The sequence below is a fragment of the Psittacula echo genome (assembly GCF_963264785.1).
Source record: "Psittacula echo genome assembly, chromosome: 15".
In the NCBI taxonomy this organism is placed as follows: domain Eukaryota; kingdom Metazoa; phylum Chordata; class Aves; order Psittaciformes; family Psittacidae; genus Psittacula; species Psittacula echo.
In genome coordinates this window covers 8,014,748-8,039,068 of record NC_137751.1, presented here as the reverse complement: position 1 = coordinate 8,039,068, position 24,321 = coordinate 8,014,748, and the positions used below count along the sequence as shown (strand labels likewise).

The 24,321-nt window shown below is 42.5% G+C and overlaps 1 protein-coding gene across 6 annotated transcripts; it reads left to right on the top strand.

Moving 5' to 3' along the window:
* Positions 1-4,397: 4,397 nt before the first annotated feature.
* AKAP10 (A-kinase anchoring protein 10) lies at positions 4,398-24,244 on the top strand. Of its 6 annotated transcripts, XM_080630156.1 has the most exons (15): positions 4,398-4,725; positions 8,321-8,368; positions 10,640-10,822; positions 11,123-11,677; positions 13,118-13,216; positions 13,660-13,744; positions 14,102-14,225; positions 15,090-15,226; positions 16,299-16,443; positions 17,192-17,365; positions 19,474-19,583; positions 20,412-20,494; positions 21,081-21,133; positions 21,766-21,861; positions 22,904-24,244. In XM_080630156.1, the coding sequence occupies exons 1-15, from the start codon at positions 4,548-4,550 to the stop codon at positions 22,907-22,909; spliced, it is 2,076 nt and encodes a 691-aa protein (XP_080486282.1). In that variant the 5' UTR covers positions 4,398-4,547; the 3' UTR covers positions 22,910-24,244. The 6 variants fall into 6 exon arrangements, 4 of the variants coding, with proteins under 4 accessions (XP_080486282.1, XP_080486281.1, XP_080486283.1 ...); XR_013958075.1 differs by lacking the exon at positions 22,904-24,244 and having other exon boundaries at positions 20,412-20,933; positions 21,766-21,828; XM_080630155.1 differs by lacking the exon at positions 22,904-24,244 and having other exon boundaries at positions 21,766-22,895.
* The last annotated feature ends 77 nt before the right edge of the window (positions 24,245-24,321 follow it).

The following is a 24,321-nucleotide window of genomic DNA, read 5'->3' as shown; positions in this document are numbered from 1 at the left end:
TGACTGCTCTGCTGCGCTGCATCACTTTTCACACTCTCTGGGACATTTAGAAAAAACAAAAGGGGGCAGCATACATGGAAACCCACGGAAAATGGGTTTAAGATAGATTTATTTTGTGACTTGGTTTCATTCAAGTATTTAAGACACCATGAACGGCCAAGAATTTGGGAAGAACGCTGTGAAGTGGAGGAAGGTTGTCTGAGATGAGTCCCACACAGCACTGGCAGCACCAGCTGGACGGACTGGAGGTAGGAGCACCCCAGGTTGTTTTCAGGAGATGAGAATAATTCCAGAGTGGCACGAAAGCCCTGCAGAAAAGGCTTCCTTCCCGTGAGGAGCAGCCTGCAGCAGGACAGGGCTGGGGAGCAGCTACAGACACTGGGGTTTTGCTGTATCCCGCTCAGTGCTCCTTCCCTGGAGCTCACTGCCCAACAGATCCTCAGCAGCAGTCACCAACACCTTTGCTGAGAGTGAGGCTTTTTGGTTTCTTTTCCCCCCCATTTTCTCTTGTATTACACTTCAAGGTTTAGATGTTAACACTGCAAGTCAGACAGAAATCCTTCACCCCTTACTTGTGCCCAGCGCACAGGCACAGAGGAACAAACCTTCCTCCATGGGCATGGGCTCAGTGAAAGGAGACAAGGAGGGATTACAGTGTTTTAATAAAGTCAGTTCATTTTTTTCCAGGCTGGGACGTGGGATAATTCGCTTCTTTGAAATCCTCAGCACAGTTGAGAAGCCAGCACCAACTCTCCTGTTCCCATTACAGCTAATGGACTGAGGTCAGCCACATCCAAACTTGTAATGAATTTTCTATGTGCATGCAGCCACTTGTTTTCCCATTAAAAAAAAAAATAAAAGGATAAAAATACAAGTCAGTAATTGCAGCTGCTGTAATTGCAGTTTGGGAGCACCCCTCCTGTAATGGCATCAGTTGTGTCTTCTCAATTTTACAGCTTCCCCAGCATCCTCTTGTGCACCATTATATGTATGTGCTGCACCTTTCCCACTCTCCCCCACCACTGATTCTTGGATTCTTAATGATCACTATTTGTATTGCTTATTTTGCAAGTCTGTCTATAATGTCTAATTATGTGTTTGAAGTAATATTCCGTAATTTTTAATAAAGCTAATGGCAATGTTTAGAATCTATGATTTTTAAGATTGTATTAAATTTCTGTACAAAGGCATCTTTGACCCCTTATATACTTTGGACATTAGTATTGATTCCAGAGTAAGATTGAGGCTGTTAATGCCCCTAGTCATATAGCTATTATTATTTGTATTCCCAAAGTAGCAAGAAGTCTACAAATGAGATACAAACCCAACATCATGCAAATACATGTAAATAAATGAAGAGACCATCCCAAAGATGTGAGCAGTGGCAATGGCCTGTAACATGATTTGTTACCTTTATGTTGTTTCAAATGCTGCAACTGAGCAGAGCAGTTCCCTGTTATTCATTATCAGACACCAAGCTATCAGCACAGTCTTGTTCTGCTATATTAATTCTGTCCAAACAAGAGCATCCCACTTAGATCTTTTCAAATATTAAAGTTTGTTTATTTTTCTAGCTATGGAAAGGGAAAACCAGGCAGCGAGGCTTTTATTTAATCCTTGGAGTATTTTAATTTAGGGAGGTGTTGCCAGCTTCTCTGATGTTGGCCAACCTATGTCCTGAAGTCATATTTCAAGTGATTGCTCAGATAATTAAACTGTCTCGTTCTGTTAAAACCTCCAGAAGCTGATGTTACTCATACTTCCAATTCAGATCTCCAGGGTCCAAGGCTCAGCGACTTAACTGTGGATTGGAGCTTCAACCCTTCTGCACATTCCTGAAAACAGGAGGAAATGTATTTCATGCCAAACATAGCTGGAGGTTTCACCGGTTATCTAGAATCTGATGCAAAGATAATTGAATTATCCCAAGGACCTTGACAGGTTGGATGAGTTTTTTGGAAAAGGAGCTGCTGTTTGAAAATTAACTACAACACAGAAGCTGCTCCTCCTCAAGTGTGACAGGGCATGCCTGCCATATACCCACCCCAAAGCCACGTTACCAGCGTTTCTGACAGCCTCCCCTTACCAATAGTAAGAATATCACTTTGCAGCCTCAGGAGACTTCATTTTCCAGCATGGAAGGGTCCGCTCAAGCTTGAAACAGATACGCATAGCTAAATAAACCTGTTAGGAATCGTGCCTGCTTCTGCCACTGCTCAGCCAGAGGAGCACTGTCAGCTGGATATAAGGGCTTGGCAGTAGAACAAAGATCAATATGTAAGGTCAGAAAGAGGGTCCAGAATACAAATTCCCATGGGAATTTTAACCACAAACTGCATCCTAGACAGCCTGGCAGACCAGGTCTCAGTCACACATTGCATCCTGCTTCAACCCCAACATATAAATTGAAACCTAAAGCTTCATCTGTGAAACAGACCCTTCAACCACCCACAGCTACCTGGAAATGAAGTGAAAACTGGAGAATCAGGGTGGTTCTATCAGGGCTCTCTTTATACTGCCAGTTATTATGAGTGTTTGTAAAGGACTGGGTGCAATCTTTAGACAGAAGATGTTAATTTAGTGTTCCCTGAGTCATCCCGTTCTTTCAAATTTACTCACCTTTTGAATATTTTAGTCCATTACCAGCCTCTTAGGTTATGTGCCAAGTAAATAATTCCATTCATTATGCAAAACCCATACATAATAGTTCATTATCCTCCAACCAGCCTCTGGGCACAGGTACCAAAATGTATCAAAGAGCATAGTTAACAAAAATAATACCAAAAGAGAAACCGCAGTTGCTATAGGGTGTTGATCAGCTGCAGCATCCTACCCAAGAGCTGGCTTCATCTCAGCCCTGAAAAGATCCCCATATACCTTTTATGCAATTTACAGTTTATGAATCTTAATTACTGAGTGTAAAGAGCTTTGGCACACTTGGATGAAAGACGTTGCAGGAATCTACATAATGATTATCAATCACATCGCTTTCCATGGCTCAAGCACCACCATCAGGACAGTTACATCACAGAGGGATGACACTGCATCGATCCATCCCAAAACAGGGGTGTAAGAGGAAGAACTGCAGCTGCGGTCCTTGCAACACCCGCAGGGTTTGTTTTGGGACCCTTGTGGTGTTTTGCTCATTGGGCCCCACAGGACAAGGTTCTGGGGTCAAGCCCAGAAATGTTGTGGCATAAAAGAGGTTGACAAAGAATTAGGCTGAGGGCTGTGTTTGGAAAGCTAATTCCTGTCTGATACAGAGTGCCAAAGCCCACAGGGAAGCAGACACAGTTTGTGCTTCTTCCATGCTCACCATTGCTGGAGTTCATTGCCCTCCACTGGCTCCCTGGCATTTACGGCGATTTCGAAGACATGTATGGCTTGCTGCACGGATCAGGTGTAGCCAGGTGATTTTGGGAGAGCTGCTTTCTGTAGTTGTGCCTCAGTTTCCCCATCATAAACCAGGATTTAGAATAACAGTCTTTATAAAGCACTTGTATCACAACTGCCCTTCAGTGACCGATGTCACTGAGAAAAGAGATTTGCCTCAGGAGGGTAATTAAGAGGATTTTTGTGGCAGCATTTGGGACCCAGACGGAACTGATTTATCAGACACTGCTTTACAGCACCCGTGCAGTGTCCCCACATCCTGACCCGCGCTATGCAGCCTGGCAGGGTTTTCAGGTTACACGGCACCAGTACCCGGGCCGTTGGTGATGGGATGTCAGAGCTGCAGGAAGCCCGGCCACATTTCTGGCACCGCAGGAATGTGCTGACCAGTGCCACTGTGTACCCCGTGTGTGTGTGGAGGCTTCTGCCTGCAGGGACAAAGGGCCTTGTTGCATAGGGACCCACAGCTTGATGCATCCTCCCTTGGGACTGCAAAGTCAGCACAAACGCAGGCAGAGGTGAAGGCTGGCAGAATGTATTTCATGACATCCTCCTCTGCTGCAGCCCCTCTGGCCAAAGGGGACATTTTGGGCTCACATTGCAGAGCCTCCAGGGCACTTCGCACAGCACCTCGGCCCTGCCATGCTGCTCCCAACTGCTCCCTACCCGCTGCCTCCTGCCTCAGGGATGGCTGTCACCCTTCGCCAACGGAACGTGCCCGAGTGTCCCCAAAACACCTCCTCAAAGCCCTCTTGCCCTCAACCAAGCTGGCTGCCCGCGCTTCAGTCCGCCCCTTGCCCTGATCAAAGATGGACCCCCCCTTCCCCCCTCCGCCTTGCTGCGGACCCCTGTGAGCTTCCTGCCCTCATCCACAATGGCAGCCCCGACGCCAGGGCGGCCATGTTGAGTGAGGCGGGGGCCGCGGCGGCATCCCGTCATGCTTGGCGGGTCGCCGGCTGCCCGGAAGAGGGAGCGGGGCGGTTGTTGACAACATGGCGGCCGCTGGCTCCTCCGCGGGAGGAAGAGGCGGAGGGAGAGGCGGCGGCGGGCGGAGGAAGGAGTCTCATTCATAGGGAGCTCGGCTCGCTGCCCTCACCCCCTCCCTCCCCTTCTTCCCCCCTCCCCAGCGGCCGCCTCGCCCCCTCCGCGGCACTATGTCCTTCTTCAGGCGGAAAGGTAGGGGGGCGCCGGCCGGGAGGCCTGCGGTTGAGGGGCGGCTGCCGGCCTCGTCCCCTGCACGGCTGCTGGGCCCCGGCCCTGCTCATCCGGCGACGGTGACCGGGCCCCGAGAGGAAGCTCGGCCCCTGAGGAGCGGCCTCCCCGCAAACGACGGTCAGTCCCGGCGGCGGGGCCCTTTTCCTCCCTCGGGGTTTGGGGAAGAGGTCGGAGGGGGTCGGTGCTGCGGGCCCGCGGGGTGTCTGCTGCAAGCGGGGCTCCCCCAGGGAGCTCGAGCAACCCCAGCTGCGGGCGGTGGCGAGCGCAGGGCTGCAGTGCTGGTCGCCCCGGGGCGGCGCTGGACAGAGCTCTGCGCCCTGCTGCTGCGGGGGAATGGAGCTCAGCGGTCCTGGAGCGGTGGATGGTGCGGTTGGGTGGGCTGGTGCGTTTGCTTCGTGCTGATTCTGAGCCTCTCTGAATGCTTGCAGAGTGCTTTTTTTACAGTGCTGCTGTGCAGGGTTGTGTGAAAATACAATAGCCTGTTAAAGCACTAGCTAAAACCCATGGTTGAAAAAGGGACCTCATCGCACCTAGGTCTTCATAAAGCCAAAGGAGTCGTTGGTCATTTATTTTATAACACATTTGTTGATGTGATGGAGCACAAGCAGAGATTTGGAATTTAGGACTCCTGAAATATTTATGCTATTCCTGTGGCACAAATGGATGTAGTTGAAATGTACTTTGGGAGCAAAATGTGTTGAAGGCACTTGCATTACAGCTGGTGATGAAATGAGGTGTAGGATGCCTTCAGTCTGCACGACGTGTGGTTTGAGTGGTTTTTGTTGAAAGGGGCACCTTTTAGGAAGGGCCCCTTGGGAAAGTGGTTCTGTCACCTCATGATGCTGTAGTTCAAGCAATACAATTGCTGCTCTTGCAGCAGTGCCTGAGACAACGCTATCCTAAAGCATTTCTCAGTTGCTAAAGCCCAAAGTGTATGTTTTGAGACTACAAGAGAGGAAGAAAGAGCAAGTTATCTGAGTCAGTGGTTTTGGTCTTGACTGACATGTGCTGTTGGAAGCTTGCTCAGCCAGAGTAGCAGCATTGAAAGTTTCATTCTTGGTGGAGGTTAGTGCAGTAGTCCTGGAAGAAATTAAACTTCTTTTCATGTTAGAAGCTCTGGAAGTCCGCTGAAGGCTTTGCAAGTGCCATCATCCTTTTTGGGGTCTTACATACTAATGGTGAGCTGCAGAATGAAACTTTCATAGTGCTTATAAACTCTCCAGAAATAGCTTCTGCTGCTTTGTTGGGGAAGGGAATTGTAGAAGTGCTGTTCATCCTAATGTGTAATCACAGGAGCAGTGTAAGCTTTGGCAAGAATGAAATGTCTCATTGAGTATCTGTTTGTGTTCCTTTGATTAAAGGATCTTGGGTCAGAGAAGCATAGGCAGAACTAAGTACCCAAGAGAGGTGCTATTAAGGAGAGAAGTAAGCTTTCATCTGGCTTGTACATAGAGTAATACTGCGTTGTACAATCTCCATTTTAGATACTGGCTTTTAGAGAAGACTTACATTGCAGCTGAGAGAAAAGCAACAGATTAAGGCTTATGATAAAGCTCTGTAGACTAAACACATGCGGTCCAAAACCATACAAAAGTGTCAGTGTTCTTGGGTTGAGCTGCTGTTGTTTAAGAGGATATCACATTGGGCAAAAATTAAAAGAGTTTTTAAAGATTAAACCATAAAATTACTGACCTGTAGAAAAAAATAATAGGGAAATGGTCTTATGTTTTGGCATGGGCCTTAAAATTAAAGTCTAGAAGGCTGAGGTGGATAATAGGTTGAGAAATTAAACTATAACAGTTGAACCAACAGCCTGGTGCTTGAGGGCAGGTTATGAAATTGTTATCAATGAAACAGCCTGACTGCAGGCCCCCTCAGTAGGGATACCTTGACAATAGCACATGCAGTCCAACTAGCGTGCTGACCTCTGAAGTTTTGTATTGGTTTTTGCTCACATACATGTGAGGACTGCTTAGGTTTGTTCATTCTTGTGTATTTAAAGATGTGAATTAAAATCCTCCAGCATCACGTGGCCAGTTTGCATTGGTTTGATGCATTACTGCTTTGTGAAAGGGGTTTGCTACTGGAAATTCTCACAACCTGTTAGTCCTCAGTCATCACATACTGCAGTTCTCTCTGGTTTCACACAGACAGCAAGTGACATGCGTTTTCTTGAGGAAAGTGAAAGTAAAGTCCTTTAGTGAAACTTCACCCTTAAAAGCTTGGTCTTGTTGGTGTATAGGAGTTTTCTTTCGTCCTCCACTGTTAACTACTTCATTTTGGTCTGCTTGAAGCTGGTGGGCACAAAAGAAGCCTGTGGATGAAGAGGTTAAGAACGTGAATGGGGATTTTGTGTTACCAGAAATAAGTAGGTAATTCGAGAGAAACTTGGGTAGTTGGTGAGAAGGAACAGACGTATTTAAACTGAAAATAGGCTTATGGAGGACTCCTTTGAAACTCGGGATTCATTGCTGATAGTATTGGTTTGATGAATCAACTACCAGAATCATTTTGGAAGGATAAAGATTTGTAATCCAGTAGAGAACGTTGCTTTGTTCTCATTTGTCCCTTAGTGTTTCTTCAGACATGCAGATTTTCTCAGTCATTTTTCTCCTGCATATCACACCCCCAGTTATGTAAAGCTGGTTATTCTCACTGCTCACAGCTGCGTCTGGCTGCAAGAGTTCAGATTTAAAAGGATCCAGCTCTTTCAAGGGATGCTTAAACCTCTCCGTCAGAAAATGTGCTGGCTGCAAGCTTACGTCTTAAATGCTGAGTTGCCAGTTCACAGAGCTGCAACGTTTCTGCTCCTCGCAGTACGGCAGCGCTGCAGCCACCTCCGGGCAGGACATTTATGTAACCAGAGATTGGAGCTTCCCTTTAAAATAGTTAAAATACCTGGGTCAGAAGAGGCAGAGTTGGTGTGGTTTTGGTTTTTTGTGATCTGCACGTGTTTTGTGATGCAAATGTGTGATTGTGCTGGGTCAGGATTTGTGGTTGGCTTTGGAAAGACTCCACAATTGCTGTTCAAAGATGACCTATTTGTAGTAATAATCCCAGCCTGGAGCAGGCAGAGAATGTTTCCCAAGTAGATCATGTTATTCAATATCACTGCTTAGTTTGTTTCTTGTGCCATCCTGGTTTTATACTCTTCAGTTTCTTTATTTTTGTTTCAAACAGATCTCCTCATACGTTTCCTTTAGGGGCTTCCTTTAAAAACATAATAATAATTATTAACAAAATGCTTTTCCATCACAGCTCTTTAAAACTCTTATCTTCCCATCAGTTGCTTGCCCTAGGTTTGATGATACTTAAGCAATAGTATTTGAGAGAAAATTAACTATTAGCAGTGTGTAAAGCCTGTCTATCCCATTCTTTCCAGTTGATGCTGTTTATTAAGGTAACCTTGCATGTAACCGTGCTTTAATCATATAGCCGGTAAGCACCTTTCCCAGTGTTAATTGTAACATACTACAGTTCATTAAACTTAATTAATGAATAAGGATTTTTGTTTGAAAATAAGCCAACGCAGAAGCTTTGGGAGCCTCTGTCAGTCACTAGATGTGCAGGTTTGAAGGAGGGATCAGTTTTAACTAAAAGATGATTCTGTCTGCCTCTGATACTTGCTGAAGTTGGGAATTTTGTGTCCATTCTCTGGTAAATACCATTAGTCACCCAAAATAGCATTAACATTTTCCTTTGTATTTTACAGTCAAAGGCAAAGAACAAGAAAAGACCACAGATGTGAAAGCAATTAAAAGTAAGATCGATATTTATTTTGTCTCTAAATTCAGATATCAAATGTCATCTGCCATTTTCACTTTAACCAGTGCAATAATTTCCTTATGACTGAGCACAGATGTGACCTATGCATTAAAACCAAATCAAACCCAAACCTGAATTCTGTTTCTGAGTATTTATAGTAACTGATGTGTCCTAATCATCTCGCTGAATCTGTAAGTACAGAAAGTTATTAAGCTATGTCACATGAGCTTTAATTCAAAGTCATCAAGCAGTTCAATCACCTGGCAAGTAGTGGTTATTCCTTAGCTACAAAAAATCACTTCTGAAGTTTCTTGCTCACATGCAGTGTACTTTGCAGTTGTGAAAATGCAGCTTAACTGTGTCTGATTTGCAAAACAGGCTGCTGGTGTCTGTTTTAAGTGTAGCTTTTGAGGCTGAAGTTCTGAATCATGGTGTTGTAACGCTGCTCCACGTGATACAGAAATCTTGCTGCTAAATCTGTTAGGAGAGAAAAAAAACATCTTGATGGGAAGGAATTTTGTAAACTGTGGGGAAAACAAGATTATTTATCCTGTCAGTTTTTATTGTGATACTAAAAGGAGATGAGGTAATTTGTGTGAATCTCATCTGTTACTTCTATATCCTCAGACAAAATCCTGCTTCTGTATTTGTTAGTGTGGTATCTGGATATCAAGAGAAAGTTAAAGACTTTCTTACACCTTGGTGTCTTTCAGGTTAATTATAGGAAACAATAAGTTGCATCCAAGTTGCACATCCCATGATTTACGTGCAACTACGATTTCTGGTGACTAGCTGATAGAGTTTCCCAGGAAAAGGCTATAATATGGTGAACTTGTAAATAACAATAAATGTGAAAATTTATTGTATTACACTGCTGCAAACAGAGAGCATCTTTCCAGTTTGGCAGGCAGCAGCTCCGTGATCTGTATGACATTAGGTGAGCGATGTAGTGCTGTCTGGAGGGTTTGGGAAAGGTGTTTGATCCTTAGATGAAGTGGAACAAGTTTTTCTTAAATGTTTATAATCTAAAATTATATTTTAATCTAATTCATAAAAGCCTAAACTCTTATGAGTGTGGCTCTGGTTCTACGTCAGGAGCTGCCACCAAGCTTTCCCCAGTTACTGTCGGCAGCCAAGCAACTGGCTGCCATCCATTGGCCTCAGAAAAATGCAGTCTTCTCCATTACTGTTGGTACTAAATACCAGAGGCTTTGTAAGAGGCAGGAAGCAGTGACCTGGTACCACACACTGCAGCTGGAGAAACACTTGGCAATAACTTAAACATTTTAACTCTCCTTTACCATTGCTCCTAAAGTCTGTTGCCATGACATGTAAATGTGAAACTATCGACTTCTGCCATCATGTGTCATAAAATTGTGAATAAAAATAAAGCTATGCAGCATGAAAGTCACCAAAACCAAGTTGCTTGACACCTTGAAGAAACACATCGCTAGGAAGTAGTGTGCTGAGATGATGTGTCATCTGATTTGCTTTATTTTTGAGTCAGAGGTGTAAGATGTCCTTGTATGACATCTCAATCCAATGCAGTTTCCTGAGAGCTTTTGAAACTGCTGTGAAAGTGGTTTGTTTTCTTCAGCTTTGTCATCAATTAACAATTACTTGATGCTTTTTCACTGGCAGGGTTTTGCGTGAGGAAGTTCTGTGTTCTCTGGGCTCAAATAGCTGTGTTCTAAAACAGCTTAGAGGAGGTTAATGTTTATAACCTGGGTTTCATCAGGTATTTCCTTATTGCTTTTTTCTCTCTCTCTGTTAAAATCAAAGAAAGACAAACATTTTTGAAATACAATTTTGTTAAAACTCGCAGGATTTTGTAACATGTTTTAGCCTTCAAAAAGATACGGAAATGGATTGGCAAGAATGTTGTAATCACACTAAATTGTTGATAAAGTATTAAGCTGTTACGATAGCAGTTACCAAGGAAGCCGGAAGACTCAGGAGTAGTATTTCATGTGTAAACTTACACTTGGCATCTTCTGATTAGCTACTGAATAAGGAAAATACAGGTGAGTAGGTACCACTGTACTACTGGAAGTGAGTTTATTCTCGCTATAATTTCACCTGTTTGTTTCTGTGGTCTTTATTCTTATCACACTTTCATCAAAATGACACACAGTGGTAGAATGAGGTTTGTAATAAGATTGACTCTTGCGAACTCTCTGGCATATCTTGGGGTGCTTAGTGTTGGAAACTGCTTAGAAGAGGTCTTGTAAGCCTTGTCTTTTGGTAATTCCTGTCTTCATTCCAGCTCCACTACCAGTACATTCCCCTCAACGAAGCACTAGAAATCATGCCTTGCTGGAGGCTGCAGGACCAAGCCATGTGGCAATTAATGCCATCTCTGCCAACATGGACTCTTTCTCTAGCAGTCGGACAGCTGCCCTGAAGAAGCAGCCAAGTCACATGGAAGCTGCTCATTTTGGAGACTTAGGTAAGGCTTCATCAGCTCTATAATAATGGCAGTGTTTCTTTTTATTCTCTGTGGGTTACTGCTGTGCTCACCATCCTTTGGTTTTCAGGCAAGTAGATTAGGTAATTCAAAAATTTGACTGCTGTTACCCTAGAAGGATTTTGAATGTGGACAGTACATTTGTTTGTTAAAAGAGATTTCTTTACTTTGCTTACCACCATTATGTTGGAGTTGTCTTTTTGTCACTTGCAGGGCATTTTTGTATTGAATACCCATCTCTGTAGTACAATGTGGAGTCATTCCCTTTATCTTTTTCTTTAGGCAGATCGTGTCTGAATTATCAGGCTCAAGAGACCAAAGCAAGCCTTTCAAAGACCCTTGAACAAGTTCTGCAGGACAATGTAGCCCTCCCTTATTTTATCCAGTATATGGAACTGCGCAGAATGGAACACTTGGTTAAGTTCTGGTTAGAGGCTGAAAGCTTCCACTCCACAACATGGTCCCGTATAAGAGCACATAGCCTGAACACAGTTAAGCAGAGTTCGTTGGCAGAGCCAGTGTCACCCTCCAAACAGCAGGAAGTTGCATTGTCTTCTCCAACTGGATTGCTTGAGGAGAGACTGGAGGATTCTAGCACAGTCCATCTGCTCAGGACCAAGCCAGTGGCTTCGACCAAGAATGACAGAACTAGCAACAGCCAGAACCATGCACTTTTGGGTCAGGATAGTGATAACGCCAATGTTCTTTGTCTAAGAAAATCTGAGACAGGGACTCGTTCTGTTCCAGCTGATCAGCAAGAATCTTCCAAGCTTACAGTATCAAATAGAAACAGCCCCTCCTCTGCACTAAAAGACTTGTCAGGAAAACTCATGAAAAGTAAGTGCCATGTGTCCCATTTCTTTAAAAAGGGTGGGTGATGGGGAGCTGCTGCTTGCTTTGTATGATGGGCTGTGTTCTTAGTAAGTATGATGTGATGTTGCAGAGAAGAAAATCATTTTGTGTATCAGTAATATCAACTTGCTGTGTCAGCTGATGGGCAGTTTGAGCTGTGTATTATTTTTCTGGTCATTGAAAAATAAATATGCTGCTGAAGAGACTTCAGAATCATTATGTGTTCTAACAAGCTTAGGTTACTTCTGTTCCTACATGTGTAATCTTAAGAAATGAAGATGAACGTTGCAATGTCCCATTCTTCCTTCACCCATCCCATCTCAACATAAAAGAATTGCAGGAAATTTGGATGATGGGGCTGAGAATTGATAATTAACTTTCCATGGAAGGTAAATATCCTGCATCATGTAAGATGACTTAAGTAACAGTTACAAGAGACTTGTTGAGATTGTTCTGTGGAGCATACTGGTTTTGTTCTTGGGTTTATTTGATAGAGTTCTTCCCCTTGTAACTGATGTGTTCTCATTTGGATTCCACGTCTTCAGAGGCTACTGGAAGTAAGAGTGAAATTAAAATATTTGCTTTTGGTAGTAAGCTACAGCACAGTACCTGGTTCTCTCCTTCGCATCCACTCAGTCTTCCCTTTGTGCAAGTCTCTAGACGAAAAGGAAACACTCGTTTCCTCATATTTGTTGCTTTTGTTGGCCAACATGTTTCCTTGCGTTGCATCACTTTCTCTTGCTGTTTGCCGTTCTCGTATATTTACCATGGACAGCCACAACACCTAACCTCAGCCTCAAAGCAGCTTAAACAAATGCAGTGATGCTTCACTCGTGAAAAGTACTTCTGCTTTCTGGTGTCTAAAAAGAATGTGGAAGTAATGGGTGCTTTTTGAGAAACATGAACAGTCGAAGTGTGACTTTTTCTCTCTCTCAGAGCAGTGTCCCAACTTTCAAAAGATAACGTGTAAAGTGTGTATCTTGTTCCAAGGCATCCCATTTGAAGATATTTTTTTCCTTTTAATTCCTTCCTAATGCAGGCATTATATTCTCTATAATGAGAGCTAGAAATAGGGAACTTCACTGCACTTCTTGCCAGAAAGGTGTTACTTCTGGGACTAAGATGTGCAGCTCAGGAAGAGGATGCTGTCTTGTCTAGTGGCAGGGAATTCGGAACTGCACTGATTGATTCCATCTCACTAGTCAGTCAATGCTGGGCTTGTTGTGGCCTGGCTGGAAAAAGCACAGCCACTGTAGCTTGTCAGTAGCAAAGTATTGAGTAGTGGACTGAGGGCTTTATGGGAAGGGAACTTGTCACTGGTGATTAGATACTTGCTTTTCCCAAGAGCAAAGGTTTGTTATTCGCTCCTTGTTTGAGACCTGTGCCAAGGAATTCCAAGTTTGATTCTGTATTTCTTCCTTGTAGGTATAGAGCGGGATGCAGTTAGTACTTTTACCAAATATATTTCTCCAGATGCTGCTAAACCAATACCTATAACAGAAGCAATGAGAAATGACATAGTTGGTAAGAATGTATGCTGCCTACTCATGTCTGAGCTTCCTTCTTCCCTGTAAAAATGTATCTTTAATACCACACACACTCATATTTCTTATTTTTGTGACTGCTAAAGTCAGTTGTAAAAGATGGATCACATGACAAGTATCAGTGGATCTGACCTTTCAGTAGTGCTGTGCAATATCCCCAGAAGAACTTTCAGAGTCTTTGCTTAAATTAGTGAAAGAGTTCCTGATAATTGTGGAGGGGATCCCGATTCGAGTCTCAATCAAGTATTTCAGCTGTAACATTATCATTCAGCTACCTGCAGTACCTCAAAAGCTCTTTGCACAGTCAAAACCAGCTGATGCTAGTGGATTTGAACTGCAATTTCTCATTAACTGGTCACTGCTTGTGTTTTCAAGCTCCATCAGCCAGATGGGTGTTAATTTTAACCTGGTCTTTCTTTGCAGCAAAGATTTGTGGGGAAGATGGACAAGTGGATCCTAACTGCTTTGTTACAGCACAGTCAATAGTGTTTAACGCAATGGAGCAAGAGTAAGTGGTTTGAATGGTTTGGCTTCACATCGCTGTTGTCCTTATGCAAAAGGTGGTTCCATTAAAAACATTTATGAAGGCATTACCATAAAATCACTTTTTTATGCAGTCTTCTGCATTTGAAACTGCTCAGATTTCTCCCTCCAAATCCATTGTCATCACTTGCTGAAGCTGTATGTGCATGCTATTGCATTCTTTGTATCATCCTATTGTCATTTGTAAACCTGCACCATTCTTTCATTGTTCTGCTTTTATCCTACTGAAAGTATAAGACTTCTGGGGCAAGAACTAATAGGTTCATGAGGTGCCTTGAATGCTGCTGACCCTTAATAACTGATTGTTGTTGTCTGTGTGCAGGCACTTTAGTGAGTTTTTGCGAAGTCATCATTTCTGTAAATACCAGATTGAGGTGCTGACTAGTGGGACTGTTTATCTGGCTGACATACTTTTCTGTGAATCAGCTCTCTTCTATTTCTCTGAGGTGAGTGCTAGGTTTTAAGTTTGCCTTTTTCATTCTTTCCTATCAAATGGAAAAAAACCCTTTATTCATTCTCTGATGGCTCTAATAAAGACACCTGAAGTACAATAAAAAAGATGAGATGTATCTTTATTAGGGAGAAAATGTATTAAATGGTTTCCTTTCCACATGTAGAGCTCTCTCAAATGTTCAAACCTGTACACTGGATTGCAGAATAAGTAGTTGTGCATATTCTCTCCAGTTAGTGAGTACTCCTAAGGGTCGTTGCTTTGTAGAAGCTCTGACATTGTTTGTCTTTATCTTGCCAAATGAAATAGTGACTTTGAAAGCCTTAAGCATTCTTAGAGATAAATAATTCACTAGCTCTACATAGAGAGGTTACGGGGCTGGAATGTGGTAGGTTAAATGTATGATTTTACAGTTGTGGGGCCCTGTATCTTTAGGGAATCACCTGTTAGTTGTAAAATACTTGTCCTGATAGTCTGACAAGCAAGTGTAGTGTGAAGCAGCAAGCTGGAGAGCTGAGACAATGTGCTGAGTTCAATGTAAGCTGAGCATAGCATGAAAATAGGCTTCCCTCTGTCTTTAGTATGATGCAAATAAATGATCTTTGGAAATTGCATGTGAAAATCAGTACAGAACAGAAAGGTCCCAAGTTGTTTTCTTCTTAAACAAACTAAATCTGTCTGCAACGCTGTATCTGAGAATTCAGAATGTTTATATGCCCTGGTGACAATTTTGCATCATTAATGTTTGGACTATCCTTCTCATTTTAAATGGGAAGGAGCAGGTTTGTCTATGCTTGTTAGAAGTTTCTTGGTAGAACTTACTTAATTTCTCCTCTTTCTTTTTTCATTTCTCTTCCAGTACATGGAGAAGGAAGATGCAGTTAACGTACTGCAGTTCTGGTTGGCAGCAGATAACTTCCAGTCTCAACTTGCTGCCAAAAAAGGCCAGTATGATGGGCAAGAAGCACAGAATGATGCCATGATTTTATATGACAAGTGAGGGAGTTCAACAGTTACTTGTTTCGAAAGCTCTTAATTTTGTGCTTGTGTTTTTGTGTTGCACTGTATAAAAGGAACTTTCCATTTTCAGACCATCACTGTGCAGTCTTGCGATGCTGAAATGCATTTTAGTAAGGTGACCTTTGGGTACACACACAAGAGCTTTTAAAGCTTTTCTGTGTATATGAAGAGAGTCCTTACAAGGATTCCATTCTTAAACACTTCAGAATTTTGAGGACTTGTTTGCTTGGGTTTATGTGTGGCTGTGAAAATATCAAAGCCAATTGGTTGCCATTTGAAAATGTGAAGGATTTAAACCTAATAGCAGATGCATCACTGTAGAAGAACCTTAAGGTCCAGATACTGTTATCCATTTAAACTAGGAACTGTTATCACCCATAGTAAAAACCAAATACTGCTTGTTCTTAGTATTTTGAAATACCTTCCTTTTGTTAAGGAAGAGACCGGATCCCTTTTAACATCAGACTTTCAGTAGTGTAACTCTTCCCTTTTTTTGGGTTTGTGCTGCACCTTAGTAATAATGCAACTGGAAGACAGACAGCAAAACTGCTTCCAGAATAAGTTTGTTCTTAAGGTTAAGTGTGAGACTCATTTCACAAACTCCTTAGGTTATTACTGTGCTAGGAAATAGTAATTGGAGAAGAAGCAATTGGTTCAGCCTAACTTTCATCAGTCATCCCTCTACTCCATCCATAAACGTGATTTCAGTGTTGTGATTAGTAGAGCAAATGCTGCTTCAGAGTTCTGGGTGTTTCTTGCTTCCCTGCTACAAAGCTCTGTGTGTGAGATTCTTCTCATCAGGAGTCACTTGATGCTCTCTTTCTTTTATCTGTATCTTCAGGACAAGGCATTATCAAAAATGTTCCTGTGGATTGGGGATTTGCTTCCCCTGTAGTTAGCAGCATCAGCTCTATGTACTTTCTTGAGGCCAGCTCCATCTAGTGGCTGCAGCATGACGGATGGTCTTGGGTGGAACGGGTGAGTGCTCACCATCCGCAAAGTTTTGCAACTCCTTTTGTGTTGTTTTTCCCCCCATCTGGTGCTGCAGGTATTTCTCCCTTCAAGCCACACATCCTCTGGGGTTTGATGACTCGGTGAGGTTAGAGATCGAATCCAACATCTGCAGGGAAGGTGGTCCTCTCCCGAACTGTTTCACTACTCCCTTACGGCAGGCGTGGACTACCATGGAGACGGTGAGATACCTTCTTCAGAATGGTGTTGCCAGGGCAGATGATGTGGAGATTCTGTAGTGAGTCAGGTGTCCCCTTCAGCATCTCTGATTTGTCCTGTTCTTTTCTGACTTCCTGTTTACCTGGATAATTGAGCAGCTTTAGGAAAACTTGCTAGACTGTGTTCCCCAGCCTGATTTGAAAAGATACCACACACTGGCCTCTGTTAATTCTCTGTGAAGTGGTTGTCTTGGGTGATTACTGCTTTTTAATGGAAATAACAGAATTTCCTCCCATGTGAATTGCTGTCAAGAGCTTCTATATCTTTAGAAAATTGTCCTTCCTGCTGGTAGCAGCTGTTTGCAAGTCTAATACCAGTGGTATGGCTAATAGTGAATTCTGGTATACCTGGACACTAGAGATTAATGATTTGATTCTGGAGCTGCAGATGAATTTTGATCAGCGTAGCAAAATACCTGTGACCCTCTTGGGTTGTCAGGCTTTCCTAGAGGAAATCAGAAAATCCGAACTTCAATTCCAGTTACTGGAGGATTTGGTTGATACCTAGTTATTTTTGTTAATCCTGCAGTAGGATTCAGATTCAAAGCAATGCTCTTGCTAATCTGGAATAATTCAATGTGTAGGCACTTCTACTTGTGTACCAGCTACACAAGGGCTGAGATGTTTGTGTGTCCCTTCAGTTGTGCAAATGATCTGCTGTGATTGTGCAGACCAGCCTTGATTAAAGAGGACTCCTCCTTCTGTCTCTCAGGTTTTTTTACCTGGTTTCTTGTCCAGCAACCTTTACTACAAATACTTGAATGATCTCATCCATTCAGTAAGAGGAGATGAATTTCCAGGAGGGAATATTGCACTGAGTATTCATGGCCCCAGTAGCTCTCCTGATAGCGATTCCATAGGGGGCCCAGATGGCTCTGCCTCCCAGGTATGAGATTCTTGGTTTGGTTTTGTTATGGGAAATGCTGTAGTCACTTTTCTGTATCAATATCAAAGTTCATACACTGTAAGGAAACACCTTGTAATTTGAAGCTTCCCATTCCACTTGAAAATTACAGTATGTGTTATATTAGGATGTGTTTAGTCTACATGCTGCTAAGTTCAGACAGTATGGGTGTGGAAGATGAGCTGTCCTATTTATGCACCCAGAGCCTTGTGCTGCTTTTAGTTCTTTGCGTCAAATGTGTCTTTTTATTAAGCTGTTACCATTCACTGAAGACTGTTCCATAGTGCCTAACATTTAAGAACACTTTTTATTAGAAGCACCATATTTTGATCATTACCGTAGTTACAACTTCAGGCATTGATACTTGTGAATATGCTGTAGAATTTAAACAAAAATATGCAAGTTGTGTGTGCTCAGTTACACTCAGTTCTAAGGTTCAAGGCATTTATCTACTCAAACATAGAGCAGTGACAGTTAATATCTGACCAGTGGTGCTCGCTAGTTTGCCTCAGTGGACTTTTCCCTGTTGTTACCCTCAAGCTGGTCTGATAGAATGGCTAGACCCCTGACCTTTCCAAAAGAGAGCTGACACTGACACTTCACTGTGTTACCACCGAGTTGCTCTGAGCTGAGGGTGATACCTGAATTTTGTTTGCATGTATATAGCTTGATGTAAAGCTGGGCATAGAAAAGTCTTTTGCTGGGTAAGGCATTTGTTAAGCATGATTGGAGCTTTGTGATGGCTGCTGCTTCTTTGTTGTACTGTGTGGAAACAAGAATGTGACTGGGCTCCTTTGGCTCTGTTATCCTCCCAGAGTCATTGAGAAATGTCCATCATATACACTGCACAGTGCCCTGGCTGTGGGCCAGCATCTTTCTGTTGCCTTTGGTGCCGCTTTGAGAGCTGTGTTCCTGTGTGGGCTTAGCCTCAGAAACAGGCAGTGGAGCTTGTTCCACTCTGAAACCATCCCAGTAACACCAGAGATGTGTTTTTAACCAGGAGTTGGCGGTTCCAAAACTTGTACCTTTGTTTAATTCAGATGTGAAAGAGGAGAGGATTAACAGATTCTAGCTTATCTGTAACCAGGTCAGCTTGCAAACTGCAAGCCCAGCTGAGAGCAGAAAAGCTAAGCAAGAACTGCTTCTGCTGAATTGCTTTTATTGAATGCTGCAGTGCTACCATGGGTTTTAAACCCAGTATCTAGACCAATATTATTGATGATCCATGTATCAAGCAACTCTGAAGCTGTACTACCTGCTTTTAACATTTTTAAACCTCCTAATTTGCATGGAGGGAATATTCCCCCTTAGTTGCAAAGCAGGGAGTAAAATCTGTTCTCGAAATATCCTGCTGCTTGATAGTCTGCAGGAGAGAAACTGCTGGTAATTGGCTTGCTTGGACAGTTCAGGAAATGAAGTGCTGCATTTTGTGATGCACATTCCTACTTATCTGAACAGGAGCATCTCTGGTCTCTGCATATTTTTGCATAAAGAACAGCACTGACAGAGCAGCAGGGAAGGAGTTTGCAAGGCAGCTGCCATAAACATTTCTGTTCTATGTGAGGGTGCTAGTAGATTGCTGCACATTCGTCCTGTCCTTGCTGTTGCTCCAATGTTTCCTTGGCTTTTTTCATAATGCTGTATAAATATGCCAGGCCAAAAGATAAATGTTTATTCTCTGTGTATGGGGAAAGTGTAGTGTGTTTGGGAATTGCTTAGCCAAGTGCATGAGAGGGATGAGTGAAGCTGCTGCTGCCTTTGAGGTAGTTCAGTCCTATGTACTCACAAACAAATAATTTGCATGTGCACACAGATCTGTTGAGTTGATAGGGCTTCGAGCAGTCCTCACGTACATGTGCTGACCTCTATATTATGTCTTTGCCTCTATTCTTTTACCTTTATCATCCTCTGCTTAAAAGTATCGTGCTGCATTAGGAATTCATCATTCTGTAAATGCTCTTCAATTCTCTTATGCTTATTTGGAGATGTATGGAGGTTTATCTAAGTGTAAAAGCACTAAAAATGCAGTTTTGTTAGGAAGCTATTAATTGTCTGCATTGGGCACTAATACTTAGAATTTTTATTTGTAGTCCAATGTCAAAAAGGCTAATGTTAAAATCCTGAAAAATTTTGATGAAGCAATAATTGTGGATGCTGCAAGTCTGGATCCTGAATCATTGTATCAGCGAACATATGCAGGGTAAGGCTCATTCTGTGTATCTTGCTCCTAGTTATGTTTCATCTCTGTTCCATTTTTGCTGTGTCCTCTTGCATGCATGTGTAAATGCAAGTTGGTGCCATCTTAATACATGTCTTAATATTTGAGAGTACAGTTACGTGTTTTAACACCAGCGTCATGGTGAATGCTACTGTGACCAGAATGGCAGCCAGAAAAATATTTCCAATTGTATTTTCTCTTTCTACTGGCTATTACTGCTCTTTGACTCCAAGCTCGTAGTTCCAATCTGGGGAAGGAACAGAAAAGAATAAGCTCAGGCTCCTTTGATATTGTAATGTGCAGCTTTGATTTCTTCCTGCCCTTCCATGGCACAGAAGGGTTTGTACTTCATTTCCTTAGCAAGTTGCACAGCTATTCTTCTGTTTAAGTTGCTTTTTGTTGTAAAGACTTCTGCTCTGTGTATGTCACACAGAAATTCTTTGTTTCTATAGCTACCTTTTCTGTTGCACAGTCTCCTGTCCTTTTGGGTATGGTAAACTGATTTCTCCCTAATGACATGTTTTTGTGATAGCATAGGGCACTTGCTAGCACTGCCTGTTGATATCTCATGGTTGAGTCATTGAAACATTTGCCTGCTTCTACTGTCTACAAGAATTGTTAAGGTACACTTTGAATTCAGACACCTAAGAAGAGCTGGAGATTTTTCCCAATACATTCATTTCAGGTGGCAGAGGTGGTAACTGAAACACTGGCCTTCTGACACTGGAGTCTCTACCATGGTAGCTTTGTTTTCTTGACTGCTAGCTTTCCTTAATGCTGAAGTTCTCCTTTTACTCGTCCTCCCTTCAGGAAGATGACTTTTGGACGAGTCAGTGACCTGGGACAGTTTATCAGAGAATCTGAACCAGAGCCTGATGTCAAAAAATCAAAAGGTTTGCTTTCCTCTTCATGTCCATATATGTAAATATCTGAAGAACTGTTCTCTTCCTTACTGCAGTCAAGATAAGCAAGACTCTTGACTCCTGCCAGATCTGTTTTGAGCCAAATAGAGGTGAGGACTGTCCTGTACTGAGGCAAAACCCATCTCTGGCCCAGTTTCCTATCCAAATTCTGCTTTTCTGGTCCAGCTGGACTTCTGGGAGTATGAGCAGCCTGTGGGAGGTGGAGCTGTTGATGGAACCTGGCAGGGATGAAAGCTGCGAGCAGCTGAGGGGGGATGATCAAGCCTTCAAAGATTGGGTCTTGAGATGAAAAAGAACTTCAGCTCTCCGCATGCTTCCCACCCAGTTTGGGATCTGCTGTTAGTGCTGCTTCTCAGCTCTGGTAAAGAGGAATGGTTCAGGCTCAGTGTCTCATGAACCATGGCTTCAGGTAATCCCTTGTCTTCCATGCAACTCTTCCATGTTCTCTAATGCCAGCAGAGCAAACTCTTTAGAAGGATGAAAGGAATTAGCTTTTATAGAGCTATGCCACAGACTTTGCTAATGTACCTTGCTTGCTGTTTTTTATCTCAACTAGGGTCCATGTTTTCACAAGCAATGAAGAAATGGGTTCAAGGAAATACAGATGAGGTGCGTCCTCTTTTATGTTGTCCTGGTGACTTCCTTCACGGTGTAGATTAGGGAAATAAAGTATTGAAGTTCTTAATCCTGGCTGTTTCTCTGAGTATCTTTCTGATGCACCAACAAGAACTGTCAGACACTATGTGCTAAATATAATTTATTTGTGTGCATATGTGAGACTACTTTGATTTTTGACAGTGATTGCTGGTTTATTTTAGTATAATGGTTAACTGTTTGCTTGCAGTCAAGGGGTTTCTTGTTATGGTGGTGTTACATATATTCATTTGGGAGTGGAGGTGCTGTTGGCCTTTGTTTTGTACTGTGAAGTGACCATTGTACGTGGATTACAGGCTGCATTTTCCGCCCTTGAAGGGGCTTGGGCAAGTCCCCAACAGATAAATCTAAAAACTTCACTAAGTCTCATGGAAAGTGCATTGGGACATAAATACAATAGTTGAAGTTAATGGCGTACTTTGAAAGCAGGGGCATTTCCATCAAGGGAGGATATGTTTGCTACAGGTCACTGACTTGTGAAGGTTGACCACATCTCTGAAGCTGAGCCTGTGAGTTATACTGAGGGCTGTATTTTTATTCCAAGAACTTGAAGTTATCTGTGTTTTGGGGTGTTTTTTCTGTGGCAGGCTCAAGAAGAGATGGCTTGGAGGATAGCAAAGATGATAGTCAATGATGTTATGCAGCAGGCACAATGTGAACAGCCTTTGGAGAAGGTTACGAAGGTAAGGGGGGTGGAGAGGCTGCTGCCTGTATCGCCTTAAGCTAGGCTGTGGGAGGAGAAGAGCTCTTGCCTTCTGAGAGCATCTGAAACCCACGCTGGGAAATGTTGAAACTGGCATGGCATGATACGAAAAAATAAAGGTTGGGAGTGTTTCAGCCTACGTATGGTGTAGAAATTTCTTAAGACGCATCTAGTGGTTCTCATGTGCAAACGTTAAAATTGACTGTCTTCATCTTGCGTCTTTACAGACTGCCTTAGTAGTTAAAAGGGTGATTCGTGGTGCAGGGTCAATACTGTAATTCCTTATTTGAGTTCACGCTTGCTTTTTCATGTTAATGAATATTAGTATGCTTGCCTAAAGTGTCAGTAAAACTCAACAGCTGGAAAGTTGCTTTGTTGGGTGCACTGATTTACTGTGTCTACACCTTAAAAGAGACCCGGCAGCCCTGTCCATAGGCTGGCGGTTTGGTGTTGTATATTGGTGTTCAGTGACTTTGTACAAGTCCATGTGTTCTCTGTTTAAAAAAACCCCACAGTTCTCATGCAATGGAATGGCAGCAGTTTACCAGGTTAACATCCAGGAATTCTGGCTTTCAGGCAGCTGACTTGTTAAAAGTTAACTTGCTCTATTTTGAATTGCTGCAAGTAACCATATGCCAAACTCCGGTTATCCGAACTGATAGATCCATACTTACACTGTGTGACTTTTTAATAGAGCAGTTACATTTAAATGACTTTTATATAATAATTTCACTTAGTAGTGGGGCTGCAAATGATGTCGTTTGAGTCTGGCCAGATGGAAGGGTAACTTAGCACAGAGTTTAGAAATACCAAGTGACTGCAGATGCTCTGGATTCAATTAACTAAGCATGGTTGCTGTAATCAGAAGGTGGATTGAGCTGTGGGACTAGTTGGGTTTTTTCATCTCCCAGACTCACAAGCATACGTGACTTCATTTTTAAACACCAAATGTCTTTCTATGTAGCGACTGCCTTGTATATTTTAGGGTAAAATGAACTCTAACCTTGCGTTTCCTTTTCCAGCTATGATTTTAGAAACGCCAGAACAGGAAATCTGTTTTTCCACTTCAAGAATGAGTGAACTTTCCCTTTTGGTGGATTCTTTAACACAGCCAATAAAAACAAAGCACTGTTACTCCAACCGCTGAAATCTCCCTCATCTAGAAGGAAGAATTAAAAAGAAGCAGTCCTGTACCTCCACTGTAGAGTGTGAAGAAACACTTTTTTCCTGTTGTATGTGGCATTCACAATAATGATGGGTTTTAGAGATGAAGATGCAGTTTATCAATGTGGCACTGAGAAACTGTGATCAACTTCACAAATACTTGACCCTGTCTCAAAAAGACTTCTAAGCAAATGATCTGGAATGGGACACAAGCCACAACAGAGGGGAAGGTTTTACCGTAGTTTCTAGTTGTACTACTTGTAATTTTTAAGCACATAATTGGAAAGGCCAGGGGAGCATCCCTGACATTGGCCCCTGGGGAAGTGAACCTGAAACAGTGAATTCATCGGCAGTGAATGACCTAAAAAGTTCTAAGTTTTATTTTTCCTTACTTGAAATAGATGCGTATTCAACTGTAAGATAAATGCGTTTTACTTCATAACTACATTAACTTTGAAGGCAGTGTAGAAGGATCAGAAGCAAAGCCTGAACAGTGTAACTCTTCCTTGTCGAGCTCTTACACCTGCATACACGAGTCCCCTCATCTGACATGGAGCAGACACAAAAGCTCATCTTGCACTTGTGCAGCTTCTGCTCCCAAGCCACGGCTCTGAAGGCAGGGTTATGCCCTGTAGACTGCTCCATTTCTTTTCCTCTCCATCCCACAAGCAAAGAAAAAAAGTAATTGCTGCCATTCTCCATAGCCTGTCCTCCACCAACACTGTATCTAATTCCAGATGGTTGGTTTACAAAGAAATACAATTTTTAAAGACCTGCCCTTCTTCCTGTCTTGCAAAACCTTTAGTTTAAGTAAAAAAGCCACTATTGTTACACAGCACCTCCATTATTTTTTTCCAAGTACTTGATTTTTGCAGGGTATCAGAAGTACTCAGTGTCTCACCATTACATTACTACTGCATTTTTAGTGTCCAACACTTCCATTTTGAGTTTTACTCTTTATGATTGCTTTTTTTCCTTACGTTTGTGCATAAAAAATCACTTTGCAAAGAACTCGAATCATCTCCAATACTCAGAATATCTTGATTGATGAGCAAGTGTTACTCTGTTGCAATATTTGATTGTCTAGAGCCACACTGTGTTGTCTATAAAAAAGCGAAACAAAAAGAGGCTGTGTATAGGTATTTGGTACTATGTACCACTTCTTATTTCTCTCATGCCCAAGTATTCATGTACTTAAAACATACTCTATTTAATTGTGTTTTGATTTAAAATATATAAATATGAAAATTTGTGTCTGTTTTCTATTTCGATGGGA